The sequence below is a fragment of the Xiphias gladius genome, chromosome 15 (assembly GCF_016859285.1).
Source record: "Xiphias gladius isolate SHS-SW01 ecotype Sanya breed wild chromosome 15, ASM1685928v1, whole genome shotgun sequence".
Lineage (NCBI taxonomy): Eukaryota > Metazoa > Chordata > Actinopteri > Istiophoriformes > Xiphiidae > Xiphias > Xiphias gladius.
Window position 1 is genome coordinate 31151271 of NC_053414.1, and position 12544 is coordinate 31163814.

The window sequence follows — 12544 nt, forward strand, 5'->3', positions numbered from 1 at the left end:
TGGCTGCAGTGAATATGCACTTGTCTCAATTAGCCTTACCTGGTTCGTTGATACTATTTAAGTAAGTGGATGATATCCTACTGGCCTCTCCAGCAGTCAGATTGCATCAAAAATCCCCCAACTCTTCTTACACAGCTGCGTGTGGACATAGAGCCTCTCTCACCAAGTTCCAGTTTTGTCAAAATTTTGTTAACTATTTGTGATATGTGTTGAAAGATGGATGTCGATATGTATCCCCAGACAGAGTGAAGACTGTCAAAGACATTGAAAGACCGCAGACGAAAACCGAACTGTTCTCATACCTGGGTCTTGTAAACTATTGTCAAGCATGGCTTGCAGATAATGCAATGTATCCTGCGCAAAGCTACGACTAAAGATGCTCCTGACATAGTCCAATGGTTCGAAGAGATGAAAAATGCCTTCCGCCACATCAAGTACCTCATTTGTACAGCAGACATTTGAAGCTTCAGAAGTCATCAGTTACAAGGTATTCTTCGTTTGACACCTACCATCCGACCACCTCTACTAAAAACAGGCTTCTTAACCTGTGCCTTTCCTGATACTTTTATTATATTTCTCCTTTTTAAGGAACTTTATATTCTTTTTAGTCCCCCCCTTTTACATGATGGGGACGGTAAAGTAAGAATTTCACTGCAGTGTAACATGCTGCTCTATGCAAATCACAGTCAAGTCTTTGAATATGGAATCTTAACTTTTGAATGTTGGTGCACTTACACTGTCTATTCTCTAGACAGGGTATGTGGCTACATACAACCACACTGAAAACAACTGATGCTGTCTGATCTCAGAAGCTATGCAGGGTCAGGCCTGGTCAGTACTTGGATGGGAGAGTGCCTAGGAAAACTGTGTGCTGTAATGTTTTTCACTTTAGCTGCTTCACCAAACACACAGCTGACATACGGCACTTACAGTTCAGAGCATGTTGATGTTTTAAATAAGTTTGGAGGTGGATTGATAAACAGACATCCTGTAGAGGATGTCTGTTTATCAACAGACAAAGGAACAGACAAAGAGAGTTGCAAAAGGCTGATCAAAAAGACACATTTTTATTAGCAAGTTACCAAAATATGACACATAATTTCTTCAAAATATGTATACTACAAGACCTAACACGGTTAAAAATGCAATTCACATTTAAACTGATTTCATTAAATGATATGGAAAGTAAAGGTATGAGGGCAAATGAATCACTGATGAAATTGGATGAATGTACACAAAAGAGAGAGACTTTAATGATTAACTATTTCAAATGTTATCAGTCATGATTCTTACCTGTATTCAGCTGCAGCTAAACAAGGGAGCCCAGGGCCAGACAGAGAACCTGTGCACATTATTTTCTCCATTTCTCCCATCATTTCTTTTATGTGTATGCAAGAGGTACTACAGTTTTCATTTCTGTGTCTGAGGCACAAAACACTCATTCCCACAAAGAAAGTCAAGAGGAGTGCAGAGAAAAAAACGTAGACAATTATTCCCTCAACAAGACCACACGAATAAAATGTATGAATTATAGAGTGGATTTGCATTAAAATATGTCATCTTGCCTACAAACAGCTCATCAAGTCCATGAACATCTTCAAGATCATCCTCTTCTTAAAATACGCGAAAGTTGTTCTTCCAAACACTGAAGCCTTTAGGCAAAAGCTCAAAGCACATGTTCACAGAAAAACAAGAGCTTCCTGTCAGTAGAAGAAATCACAGTGAGCTCTTTAGAGGAATGCAGAACTGAGTAGCAAAGTTACCATTGTATATTGTCGGACGAATTCATCTCTGCACGTGAGGCTCTTCGCATGGTGCTTTTGTTATGTTTGACCTGCCACCAGCAAACACTGAGTTTGTCTGTCATTAGCGCACCACTTAAATTCCAGTGCCATCCACTGTAGAGAATCTGTCCACTTCCACAGCTTCTACCTTCTCTTGGTTCCTCCAAATCCTAACAAACGAATAAAGATCGTAGTCAGCCAGCTGGACCGACAGCAAGTCTCTGGATGCTAATAAACTGCCGCGACATTCCCAGTACATTCACCAAACAAAAACAATTGAAGGCCTTATCTCATAATCATGACTTTCAAATCTCATAATTATGACCTGCTATCTCATAATCATGAAATCTGATCCTCATCTTTAATTTGCTTTCCTTCCTCCTTGGTTTGAGACAGCTCTGAGTCTCTTTGTTGGTTCAGGAACAGCTAAACCAGTACAGGGCCTTAATGTATACACAGTCATACATCAGAAAGGCTATCAAAATCTGTGACCCAATCAAAATACTAAGGTACCATTTGGTAACAACTATCAAAATAAAATGTTTGCAGTATAGCTGAAACTTTCGATCAGGTCACAGAATACACTATAACAGTCACCTTGTAACTACAAGATCCAGATTCAATAATTATGATATATGGAATTCATAATTCTGAGATAAGGCCTCCATTTTTTTCTTTTGTGACTAAAATTTGCTTCCATACTAATCTAATCCACAGTGGTGGAATGTAAAAAAGTACATTTATTCAAGTACTGTGCTTAAGTATAAATTTGAGGTACTTGTACTTTAATTGAGTCTTTTCCTTTCATGCTACTTTATACTGCTACTCCACCACATTTCAGAGGGAAACGTATTTTTTTATTGCACGACATTAATTAGACCGCTTTATCTAGTTTACAAATTAAGACTATACAAAGATTACATATAAAGAGCTAATATATTATAAATAAACCAAGACAAGCGATTTGAAGGTGTCCCTTTGAGCTCTGGTAACTGAGACAACAATTCTCACTATTTTCTGAATTTTTACAAATCAAAAAAATCAACTGATTAATTAAGAAAGTAATAAACAGAACAATCCATAATGAAAAGAATAATTAGCTGCAGCCTTCTACAAAATAGTTAAAATTACCTCCGCCTCAGCTTACCACAACAATAAAATGCTACTTTTACATGAATGCATCAGTATTTTAGTTTAGCAGTTTACTTGGCTTGTCATAGTGACAAGCCAATAACCTGTCAAATCCACACTCCAGCGGAGGGACCAGTCACATTTTTGTGGCTGACTCATTAGCCTCCATTGCAATGCCTCTGAAAAAGCATTTATAGAACGTTAGATGGGACAATAGACTCTCCATACTCATTAGTGATATGAAAAAAGACAGTGTATCTACCTTGATTATATGAAATGTAGAGCAAAATCTCTTAATAGATTAATTTCAGTGGCATCAAAGTATATACAGTCATATCACCCATGTGTAATCATAAAAATCATCACATGCCCTACACAAACCATCTGAAAAGTCAACTAGATATTTAGTATCAATATCAATCTTTTCATCAGTATCTAATCAGTTTAACAGTTTTGATGTCACACGTGGTAAAGGTTGATGGATTCACAAGTGTGTGTGTGTGTGTGTATGTGTGTGGCTCTGTTAGCTAACATGCTAACGTACCTGAGGCAGTGCGTGTCCCACAGGAGGAAGAGGAGGAGTCTGTAGCAGGAGGTCGTCTGCAGTCATTGTAACTGGAGTAGTTGGAGGGCTGGTTTCTGCAAAACAAACATAAATAACCCAAGGGGTCTGACTGAAATAGAAGAAGTATGATGTTCTCTCATTTCTCTCTCCATCTCTTTACTGACCTCTGACGAGCAAAAAGATATCCCAGCACCCCTCCTGTCCCCATGCCAGTCCAGAAGCCTCCACCTGTGCCAGAAGCAGCTCGGCCTCCTGGATACTGTTGTCCATGAATGTAGTCACTATGGAAACCATAGCCTGAGTTGGAACCGGGACAGCCTGGACAGAAAACAATAGGAGATTCTAGATTTCAGAGAGGTAGTTGTAATCTTATTTCACACTACAGCTCTACAAGCTGGCCGCTTATTATTCCACAGAGAATCTGCAGTGCGAAACAGACCATCTACTGTCGCGCTATCCACACTATATGCTTCTGCATCAGCTACCTGTGAATTCAGGTTTGAATCCCGGGGGTGGTGGTCCTGCGGTGGAGCCATGGTGATTATCTCTGGGGTACCCAGCCTGTCCTCTGTTCTGCCCCAATTGGGCTGTGTTCACACTGAGGAACAGCTTGTAGACACCGTAAGCTAAGAGCAGAAGCACAACGACCACCAGCAGGCCTCCTGAGTCTTCGCTGCTTGAGATGGATGAGCTCTGACGGCTCTGCTGCTGATGCCTGTTTCCGAAGAAACTGCTGAAGAAAGTGGAAGCAAAGCCCCCAAGACCTGAGAGATACAAACAGAAAAAGAAAGTTTCTAAATATCTTGTCCATGTGAAGATGAAGCCTCATTAATCTTATATCTCTATCCTCCAACCTCCAAATCCTTTGAATCCACTGTGGGAGCCCCAGCTGCCTTGTGTTCTCCTCTGGCCCTCTTCAGTCAGTTCCAATGAATACTCAAGCCCACAGGAGCCCTTCAGTATGTAAGCATCAGCAGGGTGGCTATAACCCTCACAGCTCACCTCGATGCGACCAAATCGGTATGCGTTGTCCATATCAGTCTTACACTCCCACTGTTAAAGGGATGGGAGGGTTACAACATCATTCAAAACACATCAAGGAAGAGGGTTCCTCACATAATCACACACACCCTGACTTCTTGTTCCTGTGCTAAACAACTCTTCCTCTCCAAAATCAAAGACTTATATGAGTTCTATTACAACCATTACTCAGTTTACAGTCAGTCACACCTCCTTGCATTGGGTCAACAAGAAGAAAAGCCTGAACAAGAAGCTGCATCAAGAAGCTGCCATGATTCATGTAATGCCCCCCCCCCCAAACTCAGCAGCTATCCTGACCAATAGAAGTGATTAGTGCAGCAACAAGGACAAGATCTCTCACCAACTTCCCACTGGCGGACACAGCCAGTTGTGTTTATTGGAATTATAACCTGATCAATACTGAATTTTTGAGGCTGATACCAATATTGATATTTGAGATTTTAGAATGCGTAAACATTTAAAGATTTGTGACCGGGCTCTGTACTAAGCAGGATGTTTGACAGTGTTAAATGCTCTCTGGTGGACAATCTCTGTAACAGAGACAGTGTTTCTAAATGACCTCAAACTTATCTCTGACATTTCTTGTCATTTATAGACTGAAAGATACACGGACACCCATACATAACAGTCCATACTTGAGCCTGGCAGATTATCAGTTGGGATCTGGTTAGACTACAGATACTGTTACTGGGAATCAAACCCCAGGTTTATGTGGTTATGGATGGGAAATCTACCAGATTAACTTGCCTACTTTCAGGCTACCTAATGAAAGTCACCAAATTTGAATATCTGGACAGCTTCATGACCAATTCTACAACCAGTGGCACTCAGAACTACAGCTAAAATGATCAATAGATCAGATAATGATCAGATCAGATAATTAATTGTAAACTCAATTGTGATAGTCAATCAATCTATTAAGTCACTTTTTGAGCAAAAATGCCACAGAAAAAAATCTGCAGGTTGTGCCCTCTAAAAACGGAACATTTATGGGTTTTCTTCATCTTCTGTGATAGTAAACTAAAGCTCTTTGGTTTAGACTGTTGGTTTGACAAAGTGAACAATTTCAAAACATAAACTTGGACTTTGACAGAATATGATGGCAATTTTTTGCTTTTTTGTAGCATTTTGTAGACTAGTTGATTAATCAACAAAATAGTCTGCAAATTAATCAACAGATGTCCCCCTGCTCAGAGTTAATGTTATACTCCATACACCTCATCTCTCTCTCCTCACCTGTACATTCACTCCATCCCAGCCTTTGTTCTGACACTGGACCACCTCTGGGATGAAAGTCTGGCAGCCCGCTGAGCCTCCAACACACTGGAGCTGAGGGATGGGGCTTGAGCGCCTTGCTGTGGTGTAGCGACCCTTGTACAGTGTCAACACCTGGACGTCCCGCAGCAGCACACTGCCTGCTGTGGGGAGAGGAGAAAAAGGCAGGTTCTACAATAATCCATCAGGTGTACAGCTGTAAATGTTAATCATCAGTTTCAAGATGGAGTTTGATCCAGATGTCCTGCAGATTTTTTCCAGAAAATTAGTGGTCAAACAGTTAACTGGAGAGGTCTCCCTCATGAATTAAACAGATAATAAGACAAAGTTTTTGCTTGAGGAGGATTTGCCAAAACCTGACTACCCAGAAGCTGTGCTTATTAATAAACTATAACTAATCTAGGAAGCCTTAGTTAATAATGTATTAACCATTCTTAAAGCCATTAACTACAGCTAATTAAACGCCTTTATAACTGGAGCCAAACAGAGTGGTACCGTTCAAAGAAATGCTGGCATTAAAAATAACTGATGTACTGCAGACTATAAAGTCATAGTTCATTTTGTTTCAAGTGTGAGGGACGTGAGCGAAAGTGGAGGAGTTTGTTACATTTCCTAAACATGGCGGCCGGCTATAATCCTGACTCGCACATTAAAATAGAACTGAAGTAGAACGTACCGTCATCCCAACTCTGGACGTGTCCAACCATCAGAAACTGCATCACAGCTGTAATAAACCGCTTCATTTCCCTGCTGTGTGTTCCCACAGGAGCTAATTAAAGTTGTTATTAAAGTGGAAACTTGTCTCCTTATTTCCTCTTATTTCACCGGAGCACATCTGAAGTCTCAACAGCGACGCTTACATTTCCTGTTGCGTCATCTGTTTTCGCCGTCCCCAACCAATGGGAAACGGGTACGACGGTAGATAAAAGGTCAGTTGACCCAATCACACAGATCGGATTCATAGAAATGGAAGACGTAAATGTGTGAAATCTAATGGCGGAGTGGCCACCAGAAGAACCGGAACTTTTCCAGGTGGGTCGCTACACAAGTAGGCCAATAGCTTAGTGTGAAAGAAATAAAACATCAGAGTAGGAGAGAGACAGAGAGAAACAGAGACAGAGAAAGAGAGATCTGAACATGTGCTGCCTACACTACCCCCCTTGAGTCGCCCTCTTAAGATGAAAACTTTCTAGAAAATCCAACATTACCACCGCGTCTTTGAACAGTCCTCTCTACACCTCACCCCCACCACTAACTAGTCGCAATCAAGACAATGTTGTGAACAAAATGGGGCTCCTGCGGGCTGTATATGCTTAATGGCAGGATGATGAAGGGGACTCTTTGGCAAGATTCACATACTCAGCCCCTGGGACTAGTGTAGTCAATTAAGTAATCACTAACATGGACCCCTCCCTCATTTGTGCATTCACAGTCAGACCACAGGCCCCATGATCAGATCACTGCCAATTAAATGTATATATAAAACCAACTGTACATTTGACAATAACAGAACATGAGCTCTAGACTCCTGATGGTGAAGTTGGATTTAAAAATGTAATCACTTCACCTGAAATCACTCATCTAATTAATTCTTCTTAACAGTTTCAACCAAACCATTTAAACATGGCTATTGCAAAAATAAATTATATTTATCATAGATGAGCCAGTTAAGCAGGTCTCACTAAGAACAGCTCTGGATCTAAACAGAGACTGAAAAAGGAAGAGTGGTACGACAAGGACTGCAAAAATATCTTTAAAAAATTAAGACAGCAGTCCAATCTAGACAATGTCTAGACAATGTCAGACACAAAACAGACATGAGACAAAATGATGTTGAAACGCTAAGAGAATACAAACAGATAATAACTCAAGAAATACAACATCACGATTAGAAACTAAGAGAAACTAGAGTCCATTGATCAAAATCAGTTCTGGGAGTTTAACAATGAAAAATACAACCTGGCCCTACAAAATGGAAACATTCGGAAAGATCATTTTGAAAAACAATATGAAAAAAATTTCACATAACAATTTCAATCATGAACAGAAAGAAATTCAAGAAAAATTTAAAATCCTTGGATCAACAATTAAAAAATAATCAGAACCCCCTTGATTACCTTATTACAAAGAAAGAATGAGAAAACAACATAAAAAAACTAAAATCTGGCAAAGCATGTGGACCTGATGGCATCCGGACACATGCTGAAATACAGTAGCCCTGAGATGAGACAGGCCCTGCTTCAGTTTTTCAATTTTGTTAAAAAAAAAAAATTGCATGTTTTATTGATTTTAAAAAGGTGTTTTTATTCTATTTGGTAAAAGGGATTATATTGTAAAATTCTCAAGATTAAGTCAAAGAAGGTCAGTAATAAATGTGGAGTAAAAACTGGCAAAAAAAAAAACTACAGATCTCCTCTCTCAAGGGAGTGGTGTCTTTCAGGGAAAAAGCTTATCTCCAACTCTATTTAACATCTATATTAATGACCCAGCAGTACAATCTGCAACCCCAGGTTTACCCTTAACAATAAGGAAGTCAAAATCTTGCTCTATGCTGATGATATATTGTGGCTGTCACCCACACAACAAGGACTACAGCAGCACCTGAACCTCCTGGAGTGTACTATCAGAACTGGGCCCTGACAGTCAACTTTAACAAATCTAAAATCATGATCTTCCTAAAGAAGCCCAGATCTCAGGAAACCAAATGCCAATTCAAGTTAGGGAGCACCCATCTAGATCACACCCTATATTATGATTACCTGGGGCTCAAAATCAGTGTCTCAGGTAACTTTGGTCTGGCAGTGAATGCACTGAAACAAAAGCATGTAGAGCATTTTATGCAGTTAGAAGAAATTTTTACAAAATGGACATACTAATTAGAGTTTGGACTAAAATATTTGAAAGCATAATCCAACCAACCACCCTTTATGGTAGAGAAGTCTGGGGTCCACTCAGTCATCAGGAACACATTAGATGGGATGGGCATCCCATAGAGTCCCAGCATGCAGAATTCTGTATGTCCATATTAAACATCCAAAGAAAAACCCAGACTAATACATGCAGGGCAGAATTAGGCTGTTACCCATTAATTATTAACATTAAAAAAAGAACACTTAATTTGTGGTTAGACTGCACATTGAGCCCCCAAGACACACTGAAATTTCAGGGACTACAAATCCAAGAACTGAGCCCCCCAAAGTGTCCCTTCTTTCAGCTGGTCCTGAGACTTACTGGTCACCCAATACTTTTCATCCTCAGACCAGCATTTTCCAACCACTAAACACAGTAAACCAAATTATTAAATTGGCCATTATGTCCCTCATAACCCCCCAAACCACAGCCTCTTTACCATGGTTTAAACACTGATGAAGCAGTGGACATTGAACCTAGAGCTGTGGCTGAAAAAGCTCAGACAAAAGACTTTGCAATATAGAAAAATCGAAAAGCTTCAAATAACTTTATATCAGCCGAGCAGCAGAGTGGATTCAGGACCACAGTTCCCAGTGAGTTCAGTTCATACAACAGCTCTCAGTGAGTCCAAACAACAGCTCGCAGTGAATCTGGTACAAACACCAGCTCCCAGTGAGTCCGGTACAAACACCAGTCCAGTTTTACAGAGGGGTAGGCAGAAGACAGTAGGAAGCTGTTCTGAGTTTATTGAAAAGGAAAAAAAAAAAATAAAATTATGTCTGGTGCTGTATTTACTACTACACTGTCTGGTTTGAATTCTACTCTCACATGCTCTACAGCTACTAACTTGTAGTTACACAAAGTGCAAAGTGAAAAACAGTAGTGTTGAATAGGACTCAAACTGAACAGCATTAATCACGAGCTACCTCACTTTTTAATGTTCAGTTTTTGTTGATACTTTTTAGTGTGTGGACTGTTATATGGTATATGGTTCAGACAGTAGCTACTTGGTTGTTGTAGTTGTTGACTGTAATGTGAAAAGATGTATCTGACACTTTTTCTTCACAAACTACTATGAACTATAAAATCATCATAGAATCTGTAATTGAACTGTGTAAATAACAATTAGACTAACATTACAAAATAATATAATTTATATTTCATGTATTGTTCTACAACTCATCATAGTTATTTTAGCCTGTATGTACTGCATGATTCTTGTAAAGTGTGACAAAGGCTGCATGTGATGGTGTGGCTTCAGATGGGTTTTGGTGGGTCAGTCCCAGTCAAAAGTCTCAATTTTTATTTCCACTCCACCCCTGATGAGAGCTTTAACAACTATGGTTTTACAAATTTTGACAGAGAGCAGTATATATACGTATATGTTTATTTTTTATTTTTTCATAAAAACAGCATCTCCATAGGCATAAACAAAGTTAAAACCAGTTACATTACATTTACTAATTTGGCAGATGCTTTTATCCAAAGCGATTTAGAAGTGAGGCAACTTAGGGTTCATTGTCTTGCCCAACGACACTTCAGCATCCGGACAGGAGGAGCTGGGGATTGAACCGCTGACCCTGCGATCAGTGGACAACCCGTTCTACCACCTGAGCCCAAACTGCCCAGTTACCACTTTTAATGTATTGTACTGGGTTGGAGGCAGAAATCTCAAAGACAGATATCTGACAACCCTGGCTATGTTCTTCAAATGTAGTTTACCTAATCCAGACAAACATGTTTTTATCTGGCTAAAACAATCCTGTTAATTCCCATCCAGCTAATTTAGTTCTTTGAAATCAGTTTGAGGATTGATTCCTTTATCCTGGATGAAGTTATCTTCAACATCAGTGCGCTTGTATTTTGAAATACAGGCAAAATTAATAGAGTTAAAACCATGATCCACAATTATAAATCAGCTCAGTGCTGATCATATAATTGCAGTTAAATGAGGTAGGAGTGTTGGAAACCCTCCCATTACATTCATGGACATAAGTCATTTCTGTGTGTTCCTGCTTTTGTGGCTGTTATTTGGTCTGCATTGAGCTGCAGTGTTTCCACATTTGATCACTGATGATCATCAGATATACCCAGTGAATGTGGTTGGAGTATGAGTGAAGTTGGTGCATGAAGTATGGTTCTCTCTGATGGATATGCAAGAGACTTTTCAGTGATAATCATACCAACCTCTCTTTACTTCCTAATGGCTGGATCGCCCTATATCTGTTTGCTTCTCTCTGTGCTCAAATATACAGTATTTTAATACAACCAAAGTCCTAATAAAGCTGTTCTCATTTACATGTTCTTCTGTTTCTGTTGTCAGACAACGGAACAAGTATGAAATAGTGACTGTAATGCAGCCCATTAAGACTACATATTAACCAGCAGTCACAAGCCTTTTCCAAAGAATAGCTAAAATCCTGATTTTATAACCATGGCGTCATCTGAAAAAATCACCATACACATAATTTAAAGACTGCGGCTGTGCTGTGATTTTAGCTGTATTTAATTGTAAAATAATCACTCACAGAGAAAGTTAGAAGCTCATTCACGTGTCAGCTACCGTGCCCTAATTTGAATGAGACGCATCGAGAGGGGTGCCTGTAGAGGGAAAGTCCGACCTTGCATTCGCGGGGAAATACTGGTGACTCTCTTCTACGGAAAGTTGCTGAGGATGGTCAGGAAAGTTGCTGAGGATGGTCAACAAAGTTGCTAGATTAGTCAATAGGTACTTTTGTGAAGAAAGGTCGCTAAAGGGATTGGTAAATCTAGCGACAAAGGTGCTTAGGTGGCAAGACTGCCTGTAAATGTCCCCCTGATGATGCATTAGAAACTGTTTGCACCAATTCATTTTGAAAGAGCAACGGCCAATGGAGAAACTCAACACTCGGCCAGCCAACCAATGGTGTAACTTCATCACTCAGTCAGTCAGTCAGTCAGGGACACTTGCGTTTATAGGGCTGGCCCCACTGTTGTGGTCCAGCCAAAAACTAGTTTTAAATGAATAAACAATTTTCAGCAAAGTAAGTTCTGCAGCTAATTATTTGATGATTTATTTAAGTTTTATTGTTTAAATGACAAATTCCAATTTTAATATCAAGTTATATGCTGTATGTTCTGCTCCATGGTCAGTCAGTTAACAGTCATAATCTTTTAGTTGAGTTTATGTCTTTTTGCTCACAATGTCTCAAACTACATTTGTTTTGGTTCTTTTCTGGAATACAAAGTTTTATTTTGTTGTATTTTTGAAAGATAAATTGTGATGATTATACCAACAGATCATGATAATTTCTCAATAACCTGCATTTTTACATCTTAAATCATGATTGTATCAACACTCTCTCATTATAAAATCTAGAAAAGACATTTGTTTCTCAAAATTGCCTCATGTTTGGGCTTCACTCTAAAATGTCTTGGTCCTGATCCTGCTATGACAACAGTTCCAGATTAATTTTTAACCAGCCTTGAAGAACTATAAAATCCATACTCGTTAGATAATCATCAAACTTATAGTAACTCATAGTAACTCGGTATTCAACATTCAAAGAACAATCACTCAATTCCCTGAAATTACAATAACAAATACAGAACACGGTGGTTGTAGTAAAAACCAGGTCTTTTATTTCCTTAATCACCCACTGTTCAGCCCATATTAAATCTCTGCTATAAGTTAAATATTTACAACATCATTCAAGGCCCTTCACAAAATGCATCATGATCATCTTTAGAAAGAAATCTATTTACATTGTACAAAACATTGCATACATGATGATCCGTACACCAAACCCTCTTTCCCTTGGGGGGAAAAAAAAAAAAAACCAGTCACATTTTTCACAGT

General features: G+C 39.2%; 1 protein-coding gene across 2 annotated transcripts; it reads right to left on the minus strand.

Annotated features, from left to right (window-relative positions):
• Nucleotides 1-1052: 1052 nt before the first annotated feature.
• On the minus strand, nt 1053-6698 carry saraf (store-operated calcium entry-associated regulatory factor). 2 transcript variants are annotated; one of them, XM_040145715.1, is made up of 7 exons: nt 6473-6698; nt 5758-5936; nt 4335-4533; nt 3966-4244; nt 3645-3798; nt 3460-3554; nt 1053-1954 (listed from the first exon to the last, which is right to left on the minus strand). In XM_040145715.1, exons 1-7 carry the CDS (start codon nt 6537-6539, stop codon nt 1929-1931), a joined length of 999 nt encoding a protein of 332 aa, XP_040001649.1. In that variant the 5' UTR covers nt 6540-6698; the 3' UTR covers nt 1053-1928. The 2 variants fall into 2 exon arrangements, with proteins under 2 accessions (XP_040001649.1, XP_040001648.1); XM_040145714.1 differs by having other exon boundaries at nt 5758-5939.
• Nucleotides 6699-12544: the final 5846 nt, after the last annotated feature.